Below are 21,591 nucleotides of genomic sequence, written 5' to 3'. Positions count from 1 at the left end.
TGATGAACATCAGAAAGAGAATGGGAGACAGGACAGAGCCCTGTTGAAACGCATTGTTGATAGGTTTAGGGGAAGAGCAGTGGCCGTCTACCACAGCGGAGATAGAACGGCCGGAAAGGAAGCTGGAAATAAAAGAACAGAGAGAAGGATAGAAACCGTAAGTGGGCAGTTTAGAACGCAAAGACTTGTGCTAATTCTATCGAAAGCTTTTGACTGAGGATGACCAGAAGTCAGTTAAGAGAGCAAAAAAATTGCCAGTAGAACGCCTCAGGAACCCATACTGGCGATCAGATAGAAGGTCAAAAGCGGAAAGGTGCGTTTGAATCTTTCAGTTAAGGATTGATTCAAACGCTTTAGATAGACAAGAGAGTAAAGCTATAGGGCGGTAGTTTGAATGACTGGAGCGGTCACCCTTCTTAGACACAGGCTGTATGAAGGCGTACTTCCAGCAGGAAGGAAAGATAGATGTTTGTGAGGAACTGGGGCTCTAGGCTACAGATGTTAGCAGCTCAAATAGCCAGGCCTCTAAAGAAGTTTTGGAATACTCCATCCACATAGACCAAGGGGGATTATAAACACTTGACTGGGTTTTCACATACGTATACTTGCAAGAGAAACCACAGTAATGAAGATGTACAGCCTTGAGCAGCTCAACCTCGAGGTAGCCGGCGGGGAAGTAGTAGAGTTGTCGGCTGGAACTTGGCCCGGTAGACAGTGGAGGTAGTATGACAGCCGGCAAGGACTTCACAGCCCAGAGTAGACACGGCATCACATTTTTCCTGCTTTTTCTTGTGTTTTCTTTCAGATTACAATGAAGAGAAGGTCCCGAGCCTACACGGAGAGGGTGGAGAATGCAGCGATGGCCAGGGAGAGCAAGAAAAAGGGAGAGGAGGCTCCAGATCCAGACCCCACGACTACCACCGAAGCCGCCGCCAGCACAGGCGCCGCCGCCAGCCCCAGGACAAAACCTCCCCACTCCAGCACACAACCTCACCCCCACACAACCCCAACACCACAGGTCAAAAAGGTAACTCCAATTTCAGTTCGAGATAATTTGCTCACTGATGTGTCTGTGCCATCTACATCAAAGAGGGAAAATGTTCTTATTGAAAAAGATGTACTCAAATACATGTTTGCAGCTATTTCTCATGTATGCAATGACTGCATGGGTAAACTCCAATTGAATATCAGTAGCAAATCAGCACTCCTATTTGGAGGCAAAATGTATGAATTGTGAGGCTGTGCAGTTCTCCTCCTCACCCATGACAGGGGAAAAACCATCCCTTACTGAAAATAATATTAGCATTGTAGGGTATGCACTGCTCGAAGGTACTGGTTATGCCGGCTATTCATTTCTAACATCAACAATGAAGATCAAACCTCTTCATAGGAGGGCATACTATGAAGTACTTGATTATATTGGAAGCAAGATCCTGTCACAACAGGAAAAAAGGAGAGCAGCTATTTTTTTTTTTTTTTTTTTTTTTACGTCGCGGCCTATAGCGCCGGTAGGCTTTTTCCCGTTGGGGCCTGATGGTCGGCCCAAGACTTCTTCCCGGTGGGTCCTGATGGTCGGCCCAGCCCGTTCTGGCGCAGGCGAGTGTTTATAGTGGCGCCATCTTGCATTGGCTCATGCTGCCCTCCCGGAGATCATCTTTAATCCTAGAATCTAGAGTCCGGGTTGATAGGTGGTCTTCTGGACAGCATGTGGGTAGTTTTAAGCCACTGGCGGCGGCTGAAAATCCCAGCTTGGTGGGCACCGGCGGATTGAACTCGTCCTCCTGAACGCAGTGGTGTTACTCTGTCGATTCAGCCACCGCCTCCCCAATGTATTCAAACATTATGAGAGTCTTGGAGTACTGCCTGATGCCGATGGAATTTTGAACGTCACAGGTTCATATGATGGATCCTGGCTCACCAGGGGGCACTCCTCACATATTGGCATAGGCTGCTTCATTGAGTCTGAGACAGGCTTTGTACTAGACTATGAAGTTCTTTCAAATTATTGCATTCAATGCTCCAGGCTCCTTACTCAGAAAGAAAAGAAAAAAAGTAACTGAGGAGGAATATACGTCTCTCATTCAAAGACATAAAGAAAAGTGTCAGAAGAATTTTGAAGGTAAATCTGAAGCTATGGAGGCAGAGGCAGCTACCAGAATATGGGGAAGGTCAAAAGAACCAAACAAGATGAGGTACGTGAAATTTATTGGTGATGGGGACTCCTCGGCATACCTTGCCGTGAAAAAACTAAACCCATATGGAAACGTGCCAGTGCAAAAAGAAGAATGTATCAACCATGTTAGGAAAAGGCTTGGAACAAGGCTGAGGAAGTTGAAAGAATAGTCAAAAGCAGGAGGAAAGAAAAAGTCTCTAGGAAGCAAAGGAAAGTTGACGAATAGAGTGATTGAGCAACTTCTATTTTACTATGGGCAGGACATCCGTAGAAACCAAGGTGGAACAGTGGAAGACCTAAAGAATGATATCCGTGCAACTTTCTTTCACAGTTTGAGCACGGATGAAAACCAAAAACATTCTTTATATCCTGTAGGGGAGCAGTCATGGTGCTGTTATCAGAAAGCTCTGGCACAAGGGAAAAAAAACCCAAGTCATAAGGACATGAAAATAAAATTCACCCTAGACCCTCCCGAGAGAAAACAAGTCTTTCAGATATATTTAGATCTGACAAAAGATGACTTATTAGTCAAATGCATGATGGGCAAGACCCAGAATCCTAATCCCTCCACTCAAAAATCTGGAGTCACCTACATAAGGTAAAGTTTTGGGGATTGAGGAGTGTTCAGTACTCCTGTGCCTACACTGTCCTTACTCACAATTTTGGCTATGTCTAAGATAACCTTAACAAAGAACTCGGTTTTGGAAACCTTGCAGAAATACAAATGAAACACGAAGAAATCCAAAACAAGAAGCAGAGGAAGAGGGCTCATTCAAAACCAAAACGACGTCGCACGGTTGTAGACGCAGCATACAGGAGTGGGGAATATTAACTGTATAGCTGTATAACATATATTGGAGTACATCATAGTGTTGTTAGTATATCAAAGGATTCATTGGAGAAGGTGACTTGATGAGTGAAGTGGGTACAGTGAGGTAACGGACTGGAGCGTACACCTGTACCGAAGGTAAATGAGGATCAAACCTCTACCCGTAACCCCTGAAAGTATATCTCACCCATTATGAGTAGTGGGGGGGGGGGGGGGGTATTCTGGAGCTGCCCTGTGTAGGTCACTTGGCCTCTATGTTCTTTTTGTTCTTAAAGAAAGTGCTTGGCAGTGTAGAATATTTATGTGTGTGTGTGTGTGTGTGTGTGTGTGTGTGTGTGTGTGTGTGTGTTCAGGGGAGGTTTCCACTTGTGCGTTTAACATGTTAAATGGCGTGTCTTTTTTTCAATTCTCCTCCCTTATTTCTTAACCGATTTGCTTCATTCAAAAAGCATTTTAGCTAGGAAGGATGAGGGAAGAAGGTGGAGTCCTTTATTGCTAATAAAAAAAGGCGTTTATTTTTTGTTTGATGAAAAAAAATGACAAATATTTTCTAAAATCAAAATGAGCTTCAAAGAAAATCTAGCAGACTCTCAGTTGTTCCTTTTGTATTGTTTCATAATCCTGAAGCATTGAAACTAGTATAACAGTAAATGCCTAGGATATTTTTTAAAGTGCAAAATCATGGCTTTGAGATATCAAGTGATGAAGTTTAAATATTTTTTGAATTATGCCTATTACACCTAGGCTTGAAATCCACAGGATATTTACATCAGGATATGAAGAAAAAGCAGACATGGTTTCCCTTACTTACTTTCATTGACTGTGTAAACAAGCTGCTTTGTTTACCCAAGTTTACGTCTTTTTTACGGGGTCACTTTTTTTTTTTTTTTACAGCTAAGGATACAGTTCAAAGGCGTAAAGAAAAATATTAAAAAAAAGCCCGCTACTTACTGCTTCTGAATAGAGATCAAAGGAGTGTCCAAAAAGAGAGGTCACTCGGGAGGAGAGGTGTCCTGATACCTCCTCTTGAAAAGAGTTCAAGTCGTAGGCAGGAGGAAATATAGATGAAGGAAGATTGTTCCAGAGTTTACCAGCGTGAGGGATGAAAGAGTGGAAGATGCTGGTTGACTCTTGCATAAGGGGTTTGGACAGTATAGGGATTGGTGTAGAAAGTCGTGTAGTAGGCAGAGAGGGGGGAGGCATGCAGTTAGCAAGTTCAGAAGAGCAGTCAGGATGAAAATATGGATAGAAGATAGAAAAGAGGAAAAATGCCACGGCGGCGGAATTTAAGAGGCAGAAGACTATCAATATGAGGAGGAGAGCTGATGAGACGAAGGGGTCTTTGACCCCACTCTGTCAAGGTAAACTGTGAGAGGAGAGCCCCACGTGAGATGCATACCCATACGGGAGCGGACAAGGCCCCTGTAAATGGACAGCAATCAGTGCGGGAGAAAAACTGGCGGAGACGGTAAGAAACGCCCAGCCTCGAGGAAGCTGATTTAGTAAGAGATGAGATATGAAGTTTCAGTTGAGATTTTGAGTTAAAGATAGACTGAGGATGTTTAGTGTTGAGGAAGGTGATAGCTGCAAGTTTTCAAAGAATAGGGGATAGTTGTTTGGAAGATTGTGTCGAGTGGATAGGTGGAGAAACTGTGTTTTTGAGGCGTTGAAGGACACCAGGTTCATATTGCCCTAATCGGAAATAATAGTAAAGTCTGAGGCTAAGCGTTCTGTTGCCTCCAGCCTTGAATCGTTAAGATCCTGTAGGGTGGGCCCCTCAAAGAAGTTGAGTAATGCAGAGTGGAGTCGTCGGCGTAAGAATGCAGGTAGGGCCAGTTCGTTTTGGAAAGAAGATCAATGAACAACAGAAAGAAAGTGGGAGATAGGATGGGACTCTGTGGGACACCACTGTTAATAGGTTTAGGGAAGAACAGTGACCGTCTACCACAGCAGAAATAGAACGGTCAGGAAAGGAAACTGGAGATAGAAGGGTACAGAGAGGTTGGGATAGAAACCGTAGGAGGGTAGTTTGGAAAGCAAAGATCTGTCGCAGACCCTATCAATAGCTTTAGATATGTCCAGCGCAATAGCACAGGTTTAATAAATAAAAATAATCAATGTACTCGAATTTTACTATATTTCGCCGTATTCCAAAGTAAAAACCAGTGTTCTACTGTAATATCAATAAATATAATTAAAAAAGACATTTAGAAGCGATACAAAGAGTATTTAATGGATTTAAGAAAAAATATATGATATAATTCGATTTTCACAGCTAAATATTTTGAAAAAAATATTGGGGACTGCTGAAATTTCCCATTTTCTTAGCTTTCAGTGGTGAGAGACAGACCAAGAAAAAATCCTAAACTTAAATGGATATTGAAAATATTGCTGCCCGTATATATATATATATATATATATATATATATATATATATATATATATATATATATATATATATATATATATATATATATATATATATATATACAAAGGTACTTTACTGGCGCTATAGGCTGAGATATAAAAAAAGAAAAGTTACTCTTAATTTATCACATTTACTGACATTCATGGGGTGTAGGTAATTCTCATTTATCACATTCTACGACATTCATTGGGTGTAGGGTATCTCTATTATCACATTTACTGACATTCAAGGGGGTGTAGGGTACCTCATTTATCACATTTACTGACATTCAAGGGTGGCAAGAAGGTCTCATTTATGGTTTACCGACATTGCCCATTTATAGAGCCGACATTCAAGGGTGTAGAGCACTATCATCACATTTACCGGGGACATTCAAGGGGTGTAGGGTGTAAAGATTTTACCATTTATCACGTTGCCCACTGACATTCATTGGGTGTAGGGTACCCCATTATCACATTTACCGACATTCATTAGGTGTAGGGTATCTCATTTATCACATTTACTACCGACATTCAAGGTGTAGGTAGTACCATTTATCACATTTATCACTGGACATTCAAGGGGGTGTAGGGTAATTCTCATTTCACGTTTACCTGACATTTCATTTATCACATTCCACTGACATTCATTGGGTATCATTCATACATTTACTGACACAAAGGGTGTAGGTTATCTCATTTATCACATTTACCGACATACAAGGGGTGTAGGTTATCTCATTGATCACATTTACTAACATACAAGGGGTGTAGGTTATCTCATTTATCACATTTACCGACACACAAGAGGTGTAGGGTAACTGATTTATCACATTTACCGACATACAAGGGGTGTTGGGTAACTCATTTATCACATTTACCGACATACAAGGGGTGTAGGTTATCACATTTATCACATTTACCAACACACAATGGTGTAGGTTATCTCATTTATCACATTTACCGACACACAAGGGGTGTAGGTTATCTCATTTATCACATTTACCGACATACAAAGGGTGTAGGTTATCACATTTATCACATTTACCAACACACAATGGTGTAGGTTATCTCATTTATCGCATTTACCGACACACAAGGGGTGTAGGTTATCTCATTTATCACATATACCGACATACAAGAGGTGTAGGTTATCTCATTTATCACATATACTGACATACAAGGGGTGTAGGTTATCTCATTTATCACATATACTGACACACAAGGGGTGTAGGTTATCTCATTTATCACATTTACCAACATACAAGGGGTGTAGGCTATCTCATTTATCACATTTACCGACATACAAGGGATGTAGGTTATCTCATTTATTACATTTAATGACATACAAGGGGTGTAGGTTATCTCATTTATCACATATACTAACATACAAGGGGTGTAGGTTATCTCATTTATCACATATACCGACATACAAGGGGTGTAGAATATCTCATTTATCACATTTACCGACATATAAAGGGTGTAGGTAATCTCATTTATCACATTTACCGACATACAAGGGGTGTAGGTTATCTCATTTATCACATTTACCGACACACAAGGGGTGTAGTTTATCTCATTTATCACATTTACCGACATACAAGGGGTGTAGGTTATCTCATTTATCACATTTACCGATATACAAGGGGTGCAGGTTATCTCATTTATCACATTTACCGACATACAAGGGGTTTAGGTTATATCATTTTTCAGGGTAGGCGGTGGCTGAGTGATTAGCGTGGGGGGCAGCATTCATCACGCCATGGACAATGTCGATTCGAGTCCCCACGCTACCACCTGGGATTTTTTAGTCACCGCCGAGTGGCTTAAGACTATCCACAGGCTGTCCAGAAGACCACCTATCATCCCGGATTGTAGAAGAAACCGTAAGAGCGAATCAAAAATGAGTTCCAGGGGGCAGCATGACCCAAGCATAACTGGCGCTACTATAAAAACTGCCTGCGCCATGTCAGGCTTGGGCCGACCACCAGGCCCCTGAACAAAGCCTACCGGCGCTATAGGCTGAGATGTAAAAAAAAGAAAAGTTACCTAATTTATCACATTTACCGACATTCAAGGGGTGTAGGGTACCTCATTTATCACATTTACCGACATTCAATGGGTGTAGGGTACCTCATTAATCACATTTACCGAGATACAAGGGGTGCAGGTTATCTCATTTATCACATTTACCGACATTCAATGGGTGTAGGGTACCTCATTAATCACATTTACCGAGATACAAGGGGTGCAGGTTATCTCATTCGTCACATTTACCGATATATAATTGGTGTACAGGTTACCTCATTGATCACATTTACCGACATACAAGGGGTGCAGGTTATCTCATTTATCACATTTACAGATATATAAGGGGTGCGGGCTACCTCATTGATCACATTTACCGACATACAAGGGATTCAGGTTATCTCATTTATCACATTTACCGACGTACAAGGGGTGTAGGTTATATAATTTCTCACATTTACCGACATACAAGGGGTGTAGGTTATCTCATTTATCACATTTACCGACATACAAGCGGTGTAGGTTATCTCATTTATCACATTTACCGAGATACAAGGGGTGCAGGTTACCTCATTGATCAGATTTACCGACATACAAGGGGTGCAGGTTATCTCATTTATCACATTTACCGACATACAAGGGTTGTAGGTTATCTCATTTATCACATTTACCGACGTACAAGGGGTGTAGGTTATCTCATTTATCACATTTACCGACATACAAGGGGTGTAGGTTATCTCATTTATCACATTTACCGACATACAAGAGGTGTAGGTTATCTCATTTATCACATTTACCGACATACAAGGGGTGCAGGTTATCTCATTTATCACATTTACCGACATACAAGGGTTGTAGGTTATCTCATTTATCACATTTACCGACATACAAGGGTGTAGGTTATCTCATTTATCACATTTACCGACATACAAGGGGTGTAGGTTATCTCATTTATCACATTTACCGACGTACAAGGGGTGTAGGTTATCTCATTTATCACATTTACCGACATACAAGGGGTGCAGGTTGTCTCATTTTTCACATTTACCGACATACAAGGAGTGTAGGTTATCTCATTTATCACATTTACCGACATACAAGGGGAGGAGGTTATCTCATTTATCACATTTACCGACATACCTCATTTACCACATTTACTGACATACAAAGGGTGCAGGAAGAATCTTTCATATTACAAGCAATTTTCAAATTCAAAACATACGTCAACATTTAATTTAAAAAAAGATCTCTCTCTCTCTCTCTCTCTCTCTCTCTCTCTCTCTCTCTCTCTCTCTCTCTCTCAAAAACACAGTTTCTTCATCTATCCACTCGACACAATCTTCCAAACATATATACCCTATTCTTTAACAACACTCAGCACTAAACGACAACAGTAAACATCCTCGGTCTATCCTTAACTCAAAACCTCAACTGAAGACTTCATATCTCTTATCTTACTAAATCAGCTTTCGTGAGGCTGGGCGTTCTGTACCGTCTCCGCCAGTTCTCCTCCCTCGCTTAGTTGCTATCCATTTACAGGGGCCTTCTCCGCCCTCGTATGGAGTATGGATCTCATGTGTGGGAGGGCTCCACTCACACAGATCTCCTTGACAGAGTGGAGTCAAGGCAATTCGTGTCATCAACTCTCCTTATCTTACTGAAAGTCTTCTACCTCTTAAATACCACCGCCATGTTGCCTCTCTTTCTATTTTCTATCGACATTTTCATGCTGACTGCTCTTCTGAGCTTGCTAACTGCATGCCTCCCCTCTTCCCGCGGCCCCGCTGCACACTACTTGCCACTGCCTATACCTATACTGCCTATACTGTCTAAACTCCTTATGCGAAAGTTAACCAGCATGTTCATTCTTTCATCCCTCACGCTGGTAAACTCTGGAACAATCTTCCTTCATCTGTATTTCCTCCTGCCTACGACTTGAACTCTTTCAAGAGGAGTGTATCAGGACACCTCTCCTCCAGGAATTGACCTATCTTTTGGCCACTTTGTAATCTTTTTAGTAGCAGCAAGTAGCGTTTTTTTTTTTGTGTGTGTGCCTTTGAGCTGCCTCCTATGCTGTAAAAGAAAAGTAGTTGAGGTATTAGTAGTATTAGTATTAGTTGTTGTAGTAGTAGTAGTAATAGTAGTAGTAGTAATACTAGTAGTAGTAGTAGTAGTAGTAGTAGTAGTAGTAGTAGTAGTAGTAGTAGTAGTAGTGCAGTAGTGCTGTAGTAATTGTAGTAGTAGTAGTAATAGTAGTAGTAGTAGTAGTAGTAGTAGTTGTGAAGTTGAGTGAGTTTGTGTAGGGAGCGGACGTGTGAGCATGACCTCCACACGGAAGCTGCTGTCTCGACAACAGTTGGCAAAGCGAGGAGCCTTGAGAGATTGGTGTTACGTATGTGAAGATTTTACGGTATTATTTTACGACTTCACCAGTTTCGAGATGGCTTTTCTTACCCCTCTCATTAGAATTAGCTCCGTATTGTGATCAATTTGAACCCCATAAACACCCACCGCAAATGATTTATAACGGCGCTACAGATTTTCAAAGATTTTATCTGTTTGGGAGGCAGGGCGGGCGGTCAGGCGGACGGTCCGGGTCACGGTGTGACACTCACCGCGCCGACTGTTGATGGGTGACTGAGCACCGCGGGCATTCGCTGCCTCTGATGTTCGTTCGTGCGTTGGTTTCAGACATGCGCACGCCTTTGCGGCGTCCCTGATTGGTTAATTTGTTTGAACACAACCAATGAAAAAAATCATAATTAATTAAGCCAATCACATTGTTTCATTTTATCCGAGGAGGGCAGAGCAGTTGAATTTGAATTAGTTTGAGGAAGATGTCCGTGTGTGCAGGTTGCGAGCTGACTTACTTCCGATGTATTGCGCGTTTTTTCGAGAAAAATGAAATATCTCGCCAGTTTTTACAAGAACACGGTGTCCTAGCCACAGTAGTTCAGTGCCCAAGGTGTCAAAAAGACTGTAATTTGCGTCAGGACGGACAATTCATGTGGAGGTGCAGTGGTAGCTATAAAATTCCTAAGACAAAGAAACGCCGTTACTGTGACTTCAGTGTCAGTGACTTCAACGGAACATTCCTTCAGAATATAAAACTGCCGGCCTGGAAAATAATTCTGTTTGTCAATCACTGGCTCAGTAAGCACTGGGATCACGTTACAGTGATCAAGTCTTTGGACATATCTTCACGCACATCTGTCGACTGGCGCTCCTTCTGCAGTGAAGTAACTGACTTTTGGTTCAGAAATCAAGACTCTATTGGTGGTCCCGGCATCGTTGTGGAGATCGACGAGACTCTCATTGTTCGCCGCAAGTACGAGAGGGGACGAGTGCTGTCTCAGGTGTGGCTCTTTGGGGGTATCGAGCGCGTGAGAAAGAAAAAATTCGTTGTTCCCCTTGTTGGGCCTTTGGGTGAAGCTGAGCGGCGTGACAAAGGCACGCTCCTCCCACTCATTCAGAAATATATCCGGGCCGGGTCTGTGATCGTGAGTGACGAGTGGGGTGCCTACCATAATCTGAAAGACCTTGGGTACACACATTACACCATAAACCACTCGGAAAACTTTGTAAGTCCCAAGGATTGTGAAATACACACGCAGAACGTTGAACGTCTGTGGAGGGACGTCAAGGAGTCGGTGAAACGGCCAGGTATACGAAGTAAATTCTTATACCAATACCTGGCCAGGTATCTGTTCATCAAAGCTCACGGCATTTTTCCTCCAAGCTGCAGCACTCTACCCACGGCAAGGTACACACACGCGAGAAGTTACTCCTCTCCAAGAGGAAGACTCCAGTGACGAGGAAACCGCCCCGACTGATGAATAAGGTACTGTGACAGTAGGAGTTTGAGTAATTACATAAAAGGGGGTCGAGGGGGGCGGAGCCCCTGTTAGCAGAAAGTCAGGGGGTCCAGGGCGCAGCCCCTGTTAGGTTAGGTTAGGTTAGGTTAGGTTAGGTTAGCTTAGGTTAGGTTAGGTTAGGTTAGCAACCTGTCGGGGGGTTCCAGGGGGGCGCAGCCCCCCGGTTAGGTTAGGTTAGGTTAGGTTAGGTTAGGTTAGGTTAGCAACCTGTCGGGGGGGTCCAGGGCGCAGTCCCCGGTTGTTAGGTTAGGTTAAGAAGTTAGGTTAGGTTAGCAACCTGTCGGGGGTTCAGGGGCGCAGCCCCCGGTCAAGGTTAGGTTAGGTTAGGTTAGGTTAGGTTAGCAACCTGTCGGGGGGGTCCAGGGGGGCTGCGGTTAGGTTAGGTTAACAGAAATTTTCCTAAATTTTTCTATCTCAATTAGAACCCGAGATATGAAAAATATAGATTACGAGGGGTCCTCGGAGAAAATCCAAGATGGCCGCCTTATGCACGGGGTTGGGGTGAGGAACTTTTTTTTGGTAAGTGCCAGGGACCCCCCCAACATGATCCAGTAAAGAAACAATTTCTTTATATTTTGTCCTACCTTTGCTGGTATCGTGATTATTTTGACCAGACTAATAGCCTACTACACGCATTTTTCCTCCAAGCTGCAGCACTCTACCCACCGCAAGGCACACACACGCGAGAAGTTACTCCTCTCCAAGAGGAAGACTCCAGTGACGAGGAAACCGCCCCGACTGATGAATAAGGTACTGTGACAGTAGGAGTTTGAGTAATTACATAAAAGGGGGGGTCGAGGGGGGCGGAGCCCCCCCGTTAGCAGAAAGTCGGGGGGGTCCATTTTTCGCTTATTTGGCTCCCCCCCCCCAAAACCCCCGATTCCCCACGTGCCCCCAGGCTTGTTGGGGACTGGGGAGGGGGGGTGGTAGGGAAAGGGAGGAAGGAGTTCTTATGCATTTTTACCCATTAGATTTTTGGTTGGAAGAGGGGGGGTGGGGGGGGGCCGGAAAAAAAAACAAGTGATTTGCGGTAGAAATGACAAGCATATTCTTTCAAAACAGGCAGAAATCTACCAGAAAAAAATAGTTTCGTTCCGAAATGCGAAACTGGTGAAGTCGTAAAAATTTACCGATTTTACATGCGAGAAGTGGACTGCATGCTGTTTGTGTCCTAAGTGGTGCCATGTGAAATGTGCTCATCTGACATAAATCAAGCAGGATAATATACTTAAAATAAACCTGATTTATATAACATCACTTCACACGGTATCTCTGGCTAAGAACATTGTGGACAAAAATTATGAAATTAAGCAAAAATTATAAAGAGGAATGTTAGTTGTTGAAAACCGGAGGTTGAGCGAGGTCGCGGATGTGCTCCGCAGTGAGTCTGAAGAGTGTGTGTGTGTGTGTGTGGGGTGGGGGGTGGGGGGGGGAGGAATTGGGCTGATGTTGCAAAACGGAGGAGGAGAGTAAAGAAGAATCTCCTTGTCGTCATCTGATCAACATCTGATCAAGAAAAAGAGGCAACTGAGATGAAAAAATAAGTTTCCCAGGCACCACACGGCAGTCAGATATCTCATTCAAGAATCACTAATGCTGGTAACATTGTTATGAACTTTGATGATGAGAGTAAAAGCAATGAAGCAGCTCAGAAATTAGAAAATGTAGAGTAACTTTGCACAAAAAGTGTGGGAAAATTAAGGCCAAAGATCATGATTTCTAACGTGCATAACGAGGAGACCGCAGATAAGATGATTGAGACGCGGTTAAACAGGAATGAATTCTTACTCTCGATCTATAGAGTTGAGAATAAAATCGAGAAGATTTTAAACAAGGGTGCTACTGGTGTCACAATGCATTGTATCTTGAAATATAACCTAACTGTTATAGTGATGCTTATTCACAAGCTTCATGACAAAATAAAACTAGAATAAAACATTAATTTTGAAACATTAGAACCATCTATTAATGGCCGAAGAAATTCAGTGCATGGTAATTAGCTTACATGTTTTTTTTTTTGTGTTCGCCTATAGCGCCGGTAGGCTTTCATCAGGGGCATGGTGGTCGGCCCAAGCCCGTCATGGTGCAGGCAATTTTTTTTTATAGTGGCGCCATTTATTCTTGGCTCATGCTGACCCCCGGAACTCATTCTTGATTCACTTGGACGGTTTCTTTTAGAGTCCGGGTTGATGGGTGGTCTTCAGGACAGCATGTGGGTAGTCTTGGTCACTAGGCATTGACTGAAAAATCCAAGGTGGTAGCGTGTGGATTCGAACCCGCGTCGTCCAGAACCCACTCAGCCTCCGCCTACCCATATAGAGGCCTGCCCTTATACCAAGCAAAGCTTTTCAGGCAGTGTTAATAAAAAGCATAATGAACAAATCATAAGAAAAAAAAACAGAATATGGGAAAGAAGTATTATATAGAAACAATAAACAATAATCAAAAATACAAAATACCAAATTAAAATACAAATAGAGTAAAATACAAAACACCAAAGTAATATATTAAACAGTGTAAAATACAAAACACCAAAGTAATATATCAAATAGTGTAAAATACAAAATTCAAAAGTAAAGTACAAAATACCAAAGTAATATACAAATTAGTGTAAAATACAAAATTCCAAAGTAATATAGAAATTAGTGTAAAATAGAAAATACCTAAGTAATATACAAATTAGTGTAAAATACAAAATTCCAAAGTAACATAGAAATTAGTGTAAAATACAAAATACCAAAGTAATATACAAATTAGTGTAAAATACAAAATTCCAAAGTAATATAGAAATTAGTGTAGAATACAAAATACCAAAGTAATATACAAATTAGTGTAAAATACAAAATTCCAAAGTAATATACAAATTAGTGTAAAATAAAAAATACCAAATTAATATACAAATTAGTGTAAAATACAAAATACCAAAGTAATATACAAATTAGTGTAAAATACAAAATTCCAAAATACTATACAAATTAATGTAAAATACAAAATACCAAAGTAATATACAAATTAGTGTAAAATACAAAATACCAAAGTAATATACAAATTAGTGTAAAATACAAAATTCCAAAGTACTATACAAATTAATGTAAAATACAAAATACCAAAGTAATATACTAATTAGTGTAAAATACAAAATTTCAAAGTACTATACAAATTAATGTAAAATACAAAATACCAAAGTAATATACAAAACAGTGTACAATACAAAATAGCGTAAGATACATATAAACAAATACAAAAGATGTAGACAGATAATAAAACAATATGTAGAATAGGACAGTACAGTACATCCCTTGCACAATACAAGCTTATGGGTAGGTTTTAAGTGAACTTTCAGATTCAAATTCGAATGAACATACAGGTAGAAGAACCTTTATAGAAGTATCAGGTTCAATGAGTTCTGGAATCAGACAGATACATAGGTATATTAGAGACAAGATTCATATTCTACTAGTTGAAATTGCAAAAGACGTGCTTATAAGATGAAAATTGAAAATCATAATTTTAGCTATGTTCAGTAAGTATCCAGAATGTTTTCTTTTAGTTTTCTTTTGAAGATATTGAGGGAAGTAGCATTTTTTTATATGTAGAACCTTCTTGTGTGTTTTCTTTTTGCAAAAAAGACATACAGACCAGTCAGTGGGTGATGACTGGGATCGTGATAAAACAGAAGTGGATGCCTCTGATTTTTTTATCATCAAACTGACTGCTTTTGATAAACTTTCCACAAATTTATTTTCCTTTTTTTGCACATGATTTTTTTATCATCAAACTGACTGCTTTTGATAAACTTTCCACAAATTTATTTTCCTTTTTTTGCACATGATTTTTTTATCATCAAACTGACTGCTTTTGATAAACTTTTCCACAAATTTATTTTCCTTTTTGTGCACATGATTTTTTTATCATCAAACTGACTGCTTTTGATAAACTTTTGCTAGTAGATATTGCATAGCATTTTGAGTACAACTGAATGTCAGCAGTGGAAAGTGTGCCAAGATCTCCCTTCAAACGTTCATAAACATCATCCTGTTTACGTTCAAGTGTTTCAACAAGTTTCTGAATAGATGATACTGTGGGTCTTCTAAGATTTTCCCTGGAATCCAATTGACAAATAAGGCACTTATTGAAATCTGTATGACGTCTTCGCTTTTTAGCAGGCAAAAGGTCCAACCGTTCCTGATTTTCCTCAGCCATTGTTTTCTCACAATCTGAAATACAAAAATATCGATTACTCATAGAAGAGGCAATCATAGATTTAACAACAAAACAAGAACTAAACATTAATGGACAAGATTCATATACAAACGTCGCTATATGATCAGTAACATGTATGGAGACATTTTACAAATGGGTAAAAAAAAAAAAAACTATCTGAAAGCTTACTGCACTAATTTTTATTTAGACTTTAATCGTAAAATACGGTAAACAACACAACACTCATGTTTACATTCATTTCGCTATCAGTATTCAATGGATACCAATGCTATTAAGCAAGTACTCAGACTCGCGCCAGAGCAGCCCCCGAACTGCTCGGTGCGGTGTGACCATGGGAACTTTATACTCATTTCCCTCCTGTGGTAATAATAATGTATGTATCAAGCTTAATTTTTCAGTGTATAGTAGGATAGTTGAGAAAGTTTTTAGAGCATTGAAATACAGGCATTCATTATTATAGAAAGAAAGATATACTATCATAAAATCCTAATAACAAGAAAAAAAACTTTTTTTGCTTATGTGCTTACATTTAATGTAATATCCTATTTACTTGTGAAGTATTACACTAATTCTATACATATGTACCTAAAAAACATCTCATTACGGACATTATGATATGTAAAACATTCTTGTTTTGTTGAAAATAACTGCTGTATTGTAAAAACTGTGAATTGACTATGCGGTATTCATTTTTTTCGTCTGGAGATAAAATGGTATATAGTTTTTAAATGATACCACAATCTGAATCCACTAACTACCTGGGGTGTTCTGAAGGGCCTATTCTACCACTCTGTATAGTCAAACCTTTTATATAGGGTATGTTGAACGAATCTAAATTTTGGTTGAGTCTGATGCTGGACTAGAAGTCCTCCCAGCACATATTTATTCAAGACAGATCGGTAATAATAAATCTGGCAGTATGTGACAGCAACGTCCACAAGAGAGTGTATGGGAAATGCAGAATCAGTAAATCAGATCGAGCAGCTAAGTTCCTCTCAGCAACAACCTTTTTTTTTCATAATGCAGTTTCTACTACAGCCTGCGATCTTCAAAAACCCAGCACTGTATTTGGTGTTGACATTTATTACCACAATGAGTGCATGGTGAAGCAAATATATGTACATGTATGGGTCACAGTCCAAAGGCCCACAATGTCTCCTAAACAACAAGCATAGAATAGGATTGCACCTGAATTAAAACGAGAGTTAATGACTGGATATGTTATGAACTGAGTGAAATCGGAGACATCTCAATAGTATATAGATAATACTTATAATTCTCGCCTTTGGGATGCTACTATTGTCCCTGTTAATCATACACATATCTGTACATCACAATATTCAAGGAGATGCAATAAACTCCACAGACCCCATAAATGCAAGTGCTAACATCATCAGAAAACCTCCTGATGGTTATGATCTTGGTCTCGAAGACAGACTTTGTGATGCCGAAGACCTTCATCATGCGTGCAGTAATATGTGTATCCATGGTCCGACAGACTCTGCATTCATGACATGTATGGGCGTTCGTTTTCGTCCATGATGGTGTATGTAAATCATTGCTTATAAAGCGACCGGGTTTCTCGACATTTTTTATTTAAGATAAACTGAGCTTTTAACAAAAGAACGAGATGCCTCAAACTACATCCTGTACACAATTCTCTGCTTCATGCATGATGGTTATGGTGGACCGTTTCATAATTTTGGAAGCATTCAGACTACCTAAGAACTTTAGAATGGGACCAGGGATACGCCTATCACTGCATGCAAGTTAAAAGTCTTGGGCATCACAAAATCTGACTTCGAGACCAAGATCATAATCATCAAAAGGTTTTCTGATGATGCTAGCACCTACATTTATGGGGTCTGTGGAGTTTATTGAATCTCATAGAACATGTGATGTACAGATATATGTATGATAAACCATAACTGATTTAGCTTTGTCTTGTGGATAGGTTAAGTCGGTACCATTTCTGAACTGATTCACAGGGACAATCGTAGCATCTCTATTGCGAGAATTATAAGACTAGTATTATCTACACTATTGAGATGGTCTCTGATTTCATTAAGTTCATAACATGTTCCATCCATCAGCCCTCGTTCTAAAGGGGTACATTCATCCTTAGCAGGTATCACCACCGCTAGAGCCATAGAGTCCACGAAGCTTGAACTATTCTTTTAATTATCGTAAATTATCTGCGTTTCTCTGGGACTTGCAACAATTACACTTCAATATAATAAGTGACTATTGTTAATAAAAATGTAGCTGATCATCCTCGTTGTTTTATTTATTTTGTAAACTAGAGAAAGCATTAATGATGCCCTGGAGCCTCTCCTCATCCACAATCGTTCTTGAGTGAAAGACTTGTGAAATGAAGCAAAAATGAGCTTTTTTAAATATATATATATATATATATATATATATATATATATATATATATATATATATATATATATATATATATATATATATATATATATATATATATATATATATATATATATATATATATATATATATATATATATATATATATATATATATATATATATATATATATATATATATATATCTGCTTTGGATGCATCAGTGTCGCCTTCGGCGGAATTTATCAAAAATATGTGGGCGCCAGGCATCTCGGCAGAAAGCGACCTCCTTTGTTTTTTGTCCGTGTGCGACATTGGCTTCCGTCCAATAATGTTTCCCTTCACCAACAACTCCCAGACTTAAACGCCACCACCTTTGACCTTTCCACGCTCCTGGTAGTGGCAGACGTCCACCCAAGGTCTTGGTTCATCTCAAACAACAACCAGCAGTCACTTGAGGGCGGGGTATAATAAGCCGGGAGCGAAAGCCTTTATATTGTTGTGAAGGAGAGGGTTGTCGAGATGCCTGACGCCCTAATGTTTTTGATACATTTCGCCAAAGGCGACACTGATACACCAACGGCAGGTACTCAGCAAATATTGTAATGTAAATAGAATAACTGTAAAGAGCCCATTCTTGCTTGATTTCGCAGATCTTTCATGCAAGAACGATTTTGGATGAGGAGAGGCTGCCGAACGGCATTTATATATTCTCTCGTTTACCAGAAAAAAAAAGAATGATCGGCTACATAATTATTAACAATAGTGTCAGTTATTATATTGAAGTGTAATTGTTGCAAGGTCCAGAGAAACACAGGTAAATTACGATAATTGAAAGAATAGCTCAAGCTTCGTGGGCCCTGTGACCCAAAACCCACTGGCTGGCACTTTGGAATATACCTCATTCAGGTACAGTCCTTTTCCATACATGTTGTTAAGGAGGCATTGTGGGCCCATAGACTATGACTACTTGTATATGTGCTTAACCATGCACCCATTGTGGTAATAAATGTCAGCACCAAATACAGTATTTTTTTTATTTTTTAAGATCGCGGGTTCTAGTAAAAACTGCATTATGATAAAAGAGTTTGTTGCTTAGAGGAACTTAGCTGCTTAATCTGATTCACTGATTCTGTACTTTCCATACGCTCTCCTGTGGACGCTGCTGTCACAGATAATGCCAGGTATATTATAGTACCGATATGTCTCGAATAAATATTTGCTGGGACGACTTCTAGGTGTTTCAATACGAGACGACGTATGACCAAGATATTCTGAGCCACTTGAATCCAATATTTTTAAGCACTTTTTTCGTATGTATCCTGTCTGTCCATTGTGTACATTTTATTTCAATTATTATTGAGATGTTATACAAAACCGTCACGAGTTCAAAAGTCAGTCTTTTTGTCACCATATCACCTCGAATGTTACTTGGGTCAAGAATTCTTTTTCGGCCATTTTCAATTCTTAATATTTTTTCCGTTTAATTTCCCTGACACATTATGCATAAGTCTTTGTCAACATAGTTTATTCAGCCAGGTAAGGCGTCAATTCAACATGCTTCATCTTGATGGTATATTACTGCTTTACTTTATTCTACTTGAATGTTCATCGGGACATCACTAAGCACCTAAAAAAATATATTCTGTGGCTGTTGCGTTCTGTACCGTCTCCGCCAGTTCTTCTCCCCTGCACAGTTGCTGTCCATATACAGGGGCCTTGTCCGCCCTCGTATGGAGTATGCATCTCATGTGTGGGGGCTCCACTCACAGCTCTTCTGGACAGAGTGGAGGCTAAGGCTCTTCGTCTCATCAGCTCTCCTCCTCATACTGATAGTCTTCTACCTCTTAAATTCCGCCGCAATGTTGCCTCTCTCTCTATCTTCTATCGGTATTTCCACGCTGACTGCTCTTCTGAACTTGCTAACTGCATGCCTCCCCCCCTCCCGCGGCCCCGCTGCACTCGACTTTCTACTCATGCTCATCCCTATACTGTCCAAACCCCTTATGCAAGAGTTAACCAGCATCTTCACTCTTTCATCCCTCACGCTGGTAAACTCTGGAACAATCTTCCTTCATCTGTATTTCCTCCTGCCTACGACTTGAACTCTTTCAAGAGGAGGGTAGCAGGACGCCTCTCCTCCCGTATTTGATCTTACTTTCGGCCACCTCTTTTGTTTCTTTTTTAGGAGCAGCGAGTAGCGGGCTTTTTTTTTTATTATTGTTTTCTTTTTTTGTGTGCCCTTGAGCTGCCTCCTTTGTTGTAAAAAAAAAAAAAAAAATGTCTGTAGTGAAAACCAAAATCACCTTTAATAATTATTGCGTGATAAGTGTATATGGCATTGCACACATTATGTAAATACGCATAAAATGTAAGGCAGCTTAATATAACCTGTCCAAACACTTACGCCCAAAGAAAACCCACTTGACTTGTGATTTCTATATAATTTTGTTACATATCAAACGCACAAGGGAAGCGGTGGCTGAGTGGTTAGCGTGTGGGCAGTGCATTCACCACGCCATGGACAACGACGTTTCGAATTCCTACGCTACCACCTGGGATTTTTCAGTCACCGCCGAGTGGCCTAAAACTACCCACGTGCTGTCCAGAAGACCAGCCGTCAACCCAGACTTACGAAGAAACCGTCAAGAGAATCAAGAATGAGTTCCGGGGGGCAGCATGAGCCAAGCACAACTGGCGCCACTATAAACAAATTGCCTGCGCCATGAAGGGCTTGGGCCGACCATCTGGCACCTGAAGAAAGCCTACCAGCGCTACAGGCCAATGTAAAAAAAAAAAAAAGCAAACTGCTTGAAGTTTTGCACTGCAGGGGATTATGTTTCCACAAGTGGGAATATTCTAGGATGCCAGACGTGTGATTTTTTTTCAGAAATAATTGAATAAATATTTAACTAACAGTAGCTATTATGTTAATATTTCTTATTCAAAAGGGAACATATGTGAAGTTTTGTACCGAGTTTCATTGATCTGGATACATATTTGACAACGGGACACTCATTCAAAGTGTTGCGCATTTTTGGAAATGTCATAAAATTCCACAGACTTCCAACAAATTTGGTGTCAGATTCCAAATTGACCGTAAAACAGTAAGAAATGGCATTGTTTTCTGTTCTTGTACATCATTGCTATTAGACAACGTGACATTAAGTCTTTTCATATAAAATTTGATGAAATATGGATGAAAAACGGGAACGCACTATTAAAAATCCAGTAATCCAGTAACTACATAACTTACCAGCTTTGAAAGTTGTACCTATGCCTTTTTGGAGTGTTTTGACACATAAGAACATAAGAACGTAAGGAGTCTGCAAGAGGCCGGTTGGCCTATACAAGGCAGCTCCTGTACACTCAACCCCACCTTACCTCACCATCCATGGCTTTATCTAACCTCTTCTTGAATGTATCTATGGTATTGGCACCCACAACATGGCTCCCAAGCCTGTTCCATTCGTCCACCACTCTATTGGTGAACCAATTCTTGCCTATGTCTTTGTTGAATCTGAATTTGTCTAACTTAAAACCATTTCCACGCCTTCTACCTGGCTCTTTCTCTCTCAAAATTTTATTGACATCCCCTTTATTAAATCCCTTCATCCATTTATAAACTTCGATCAAGTCTCCTCGCACCCTTCGCCTTTCTAGAGAGTGTAGATTTAACTGCTTCAGCCT

The 21,591-nt window shown here is 40.2% G+C and overlaps 1 protein-coding gene across 1 annotated transcript in view; it reads left to right on the top strand.

Annotated features, from left to right (window-relative positions):
• LOC126983103 (serine/threonine-protein phosphatase 6 regulatory ankyrin repeat subunit A-like) overlaps window positions 1-21,591 on the top strand; it is a 63,677-nt gene that overhangs the window by 2,583 nt on the left and 39,503 nt on the right. The window contains exon 2 of the mRNA XM_050835602.1: window positions 806-1,027. Coding sequence (XP_050691559.1) covers window positions 812-1,027 — 216 coding nt within the window. The 5' untranslated portion in view covers window positions 806-811. The remainder of the gene's footprint in view (window positions 1-805; window positions 1,028-21,591) is intronic.

Source organism: Eriocheir sinensis, chromosome 53 (genome assembly GCF_024679095.1).
Source record: "Eriocheir sinensis breed Jianghai 21 chromosome 53, ASM2467909v1, whole genome shotgun sequence".
Taxonomy (NCBI): Eukaryota; Metazoa; Arthropoda; class Malacostraca; order Decapoda; family Varunidae; genus Eriocheir; species Eriocheir sinensis.
This window is presented reverse-complemented; position numbering and strand designations above follow the sequence as displayed.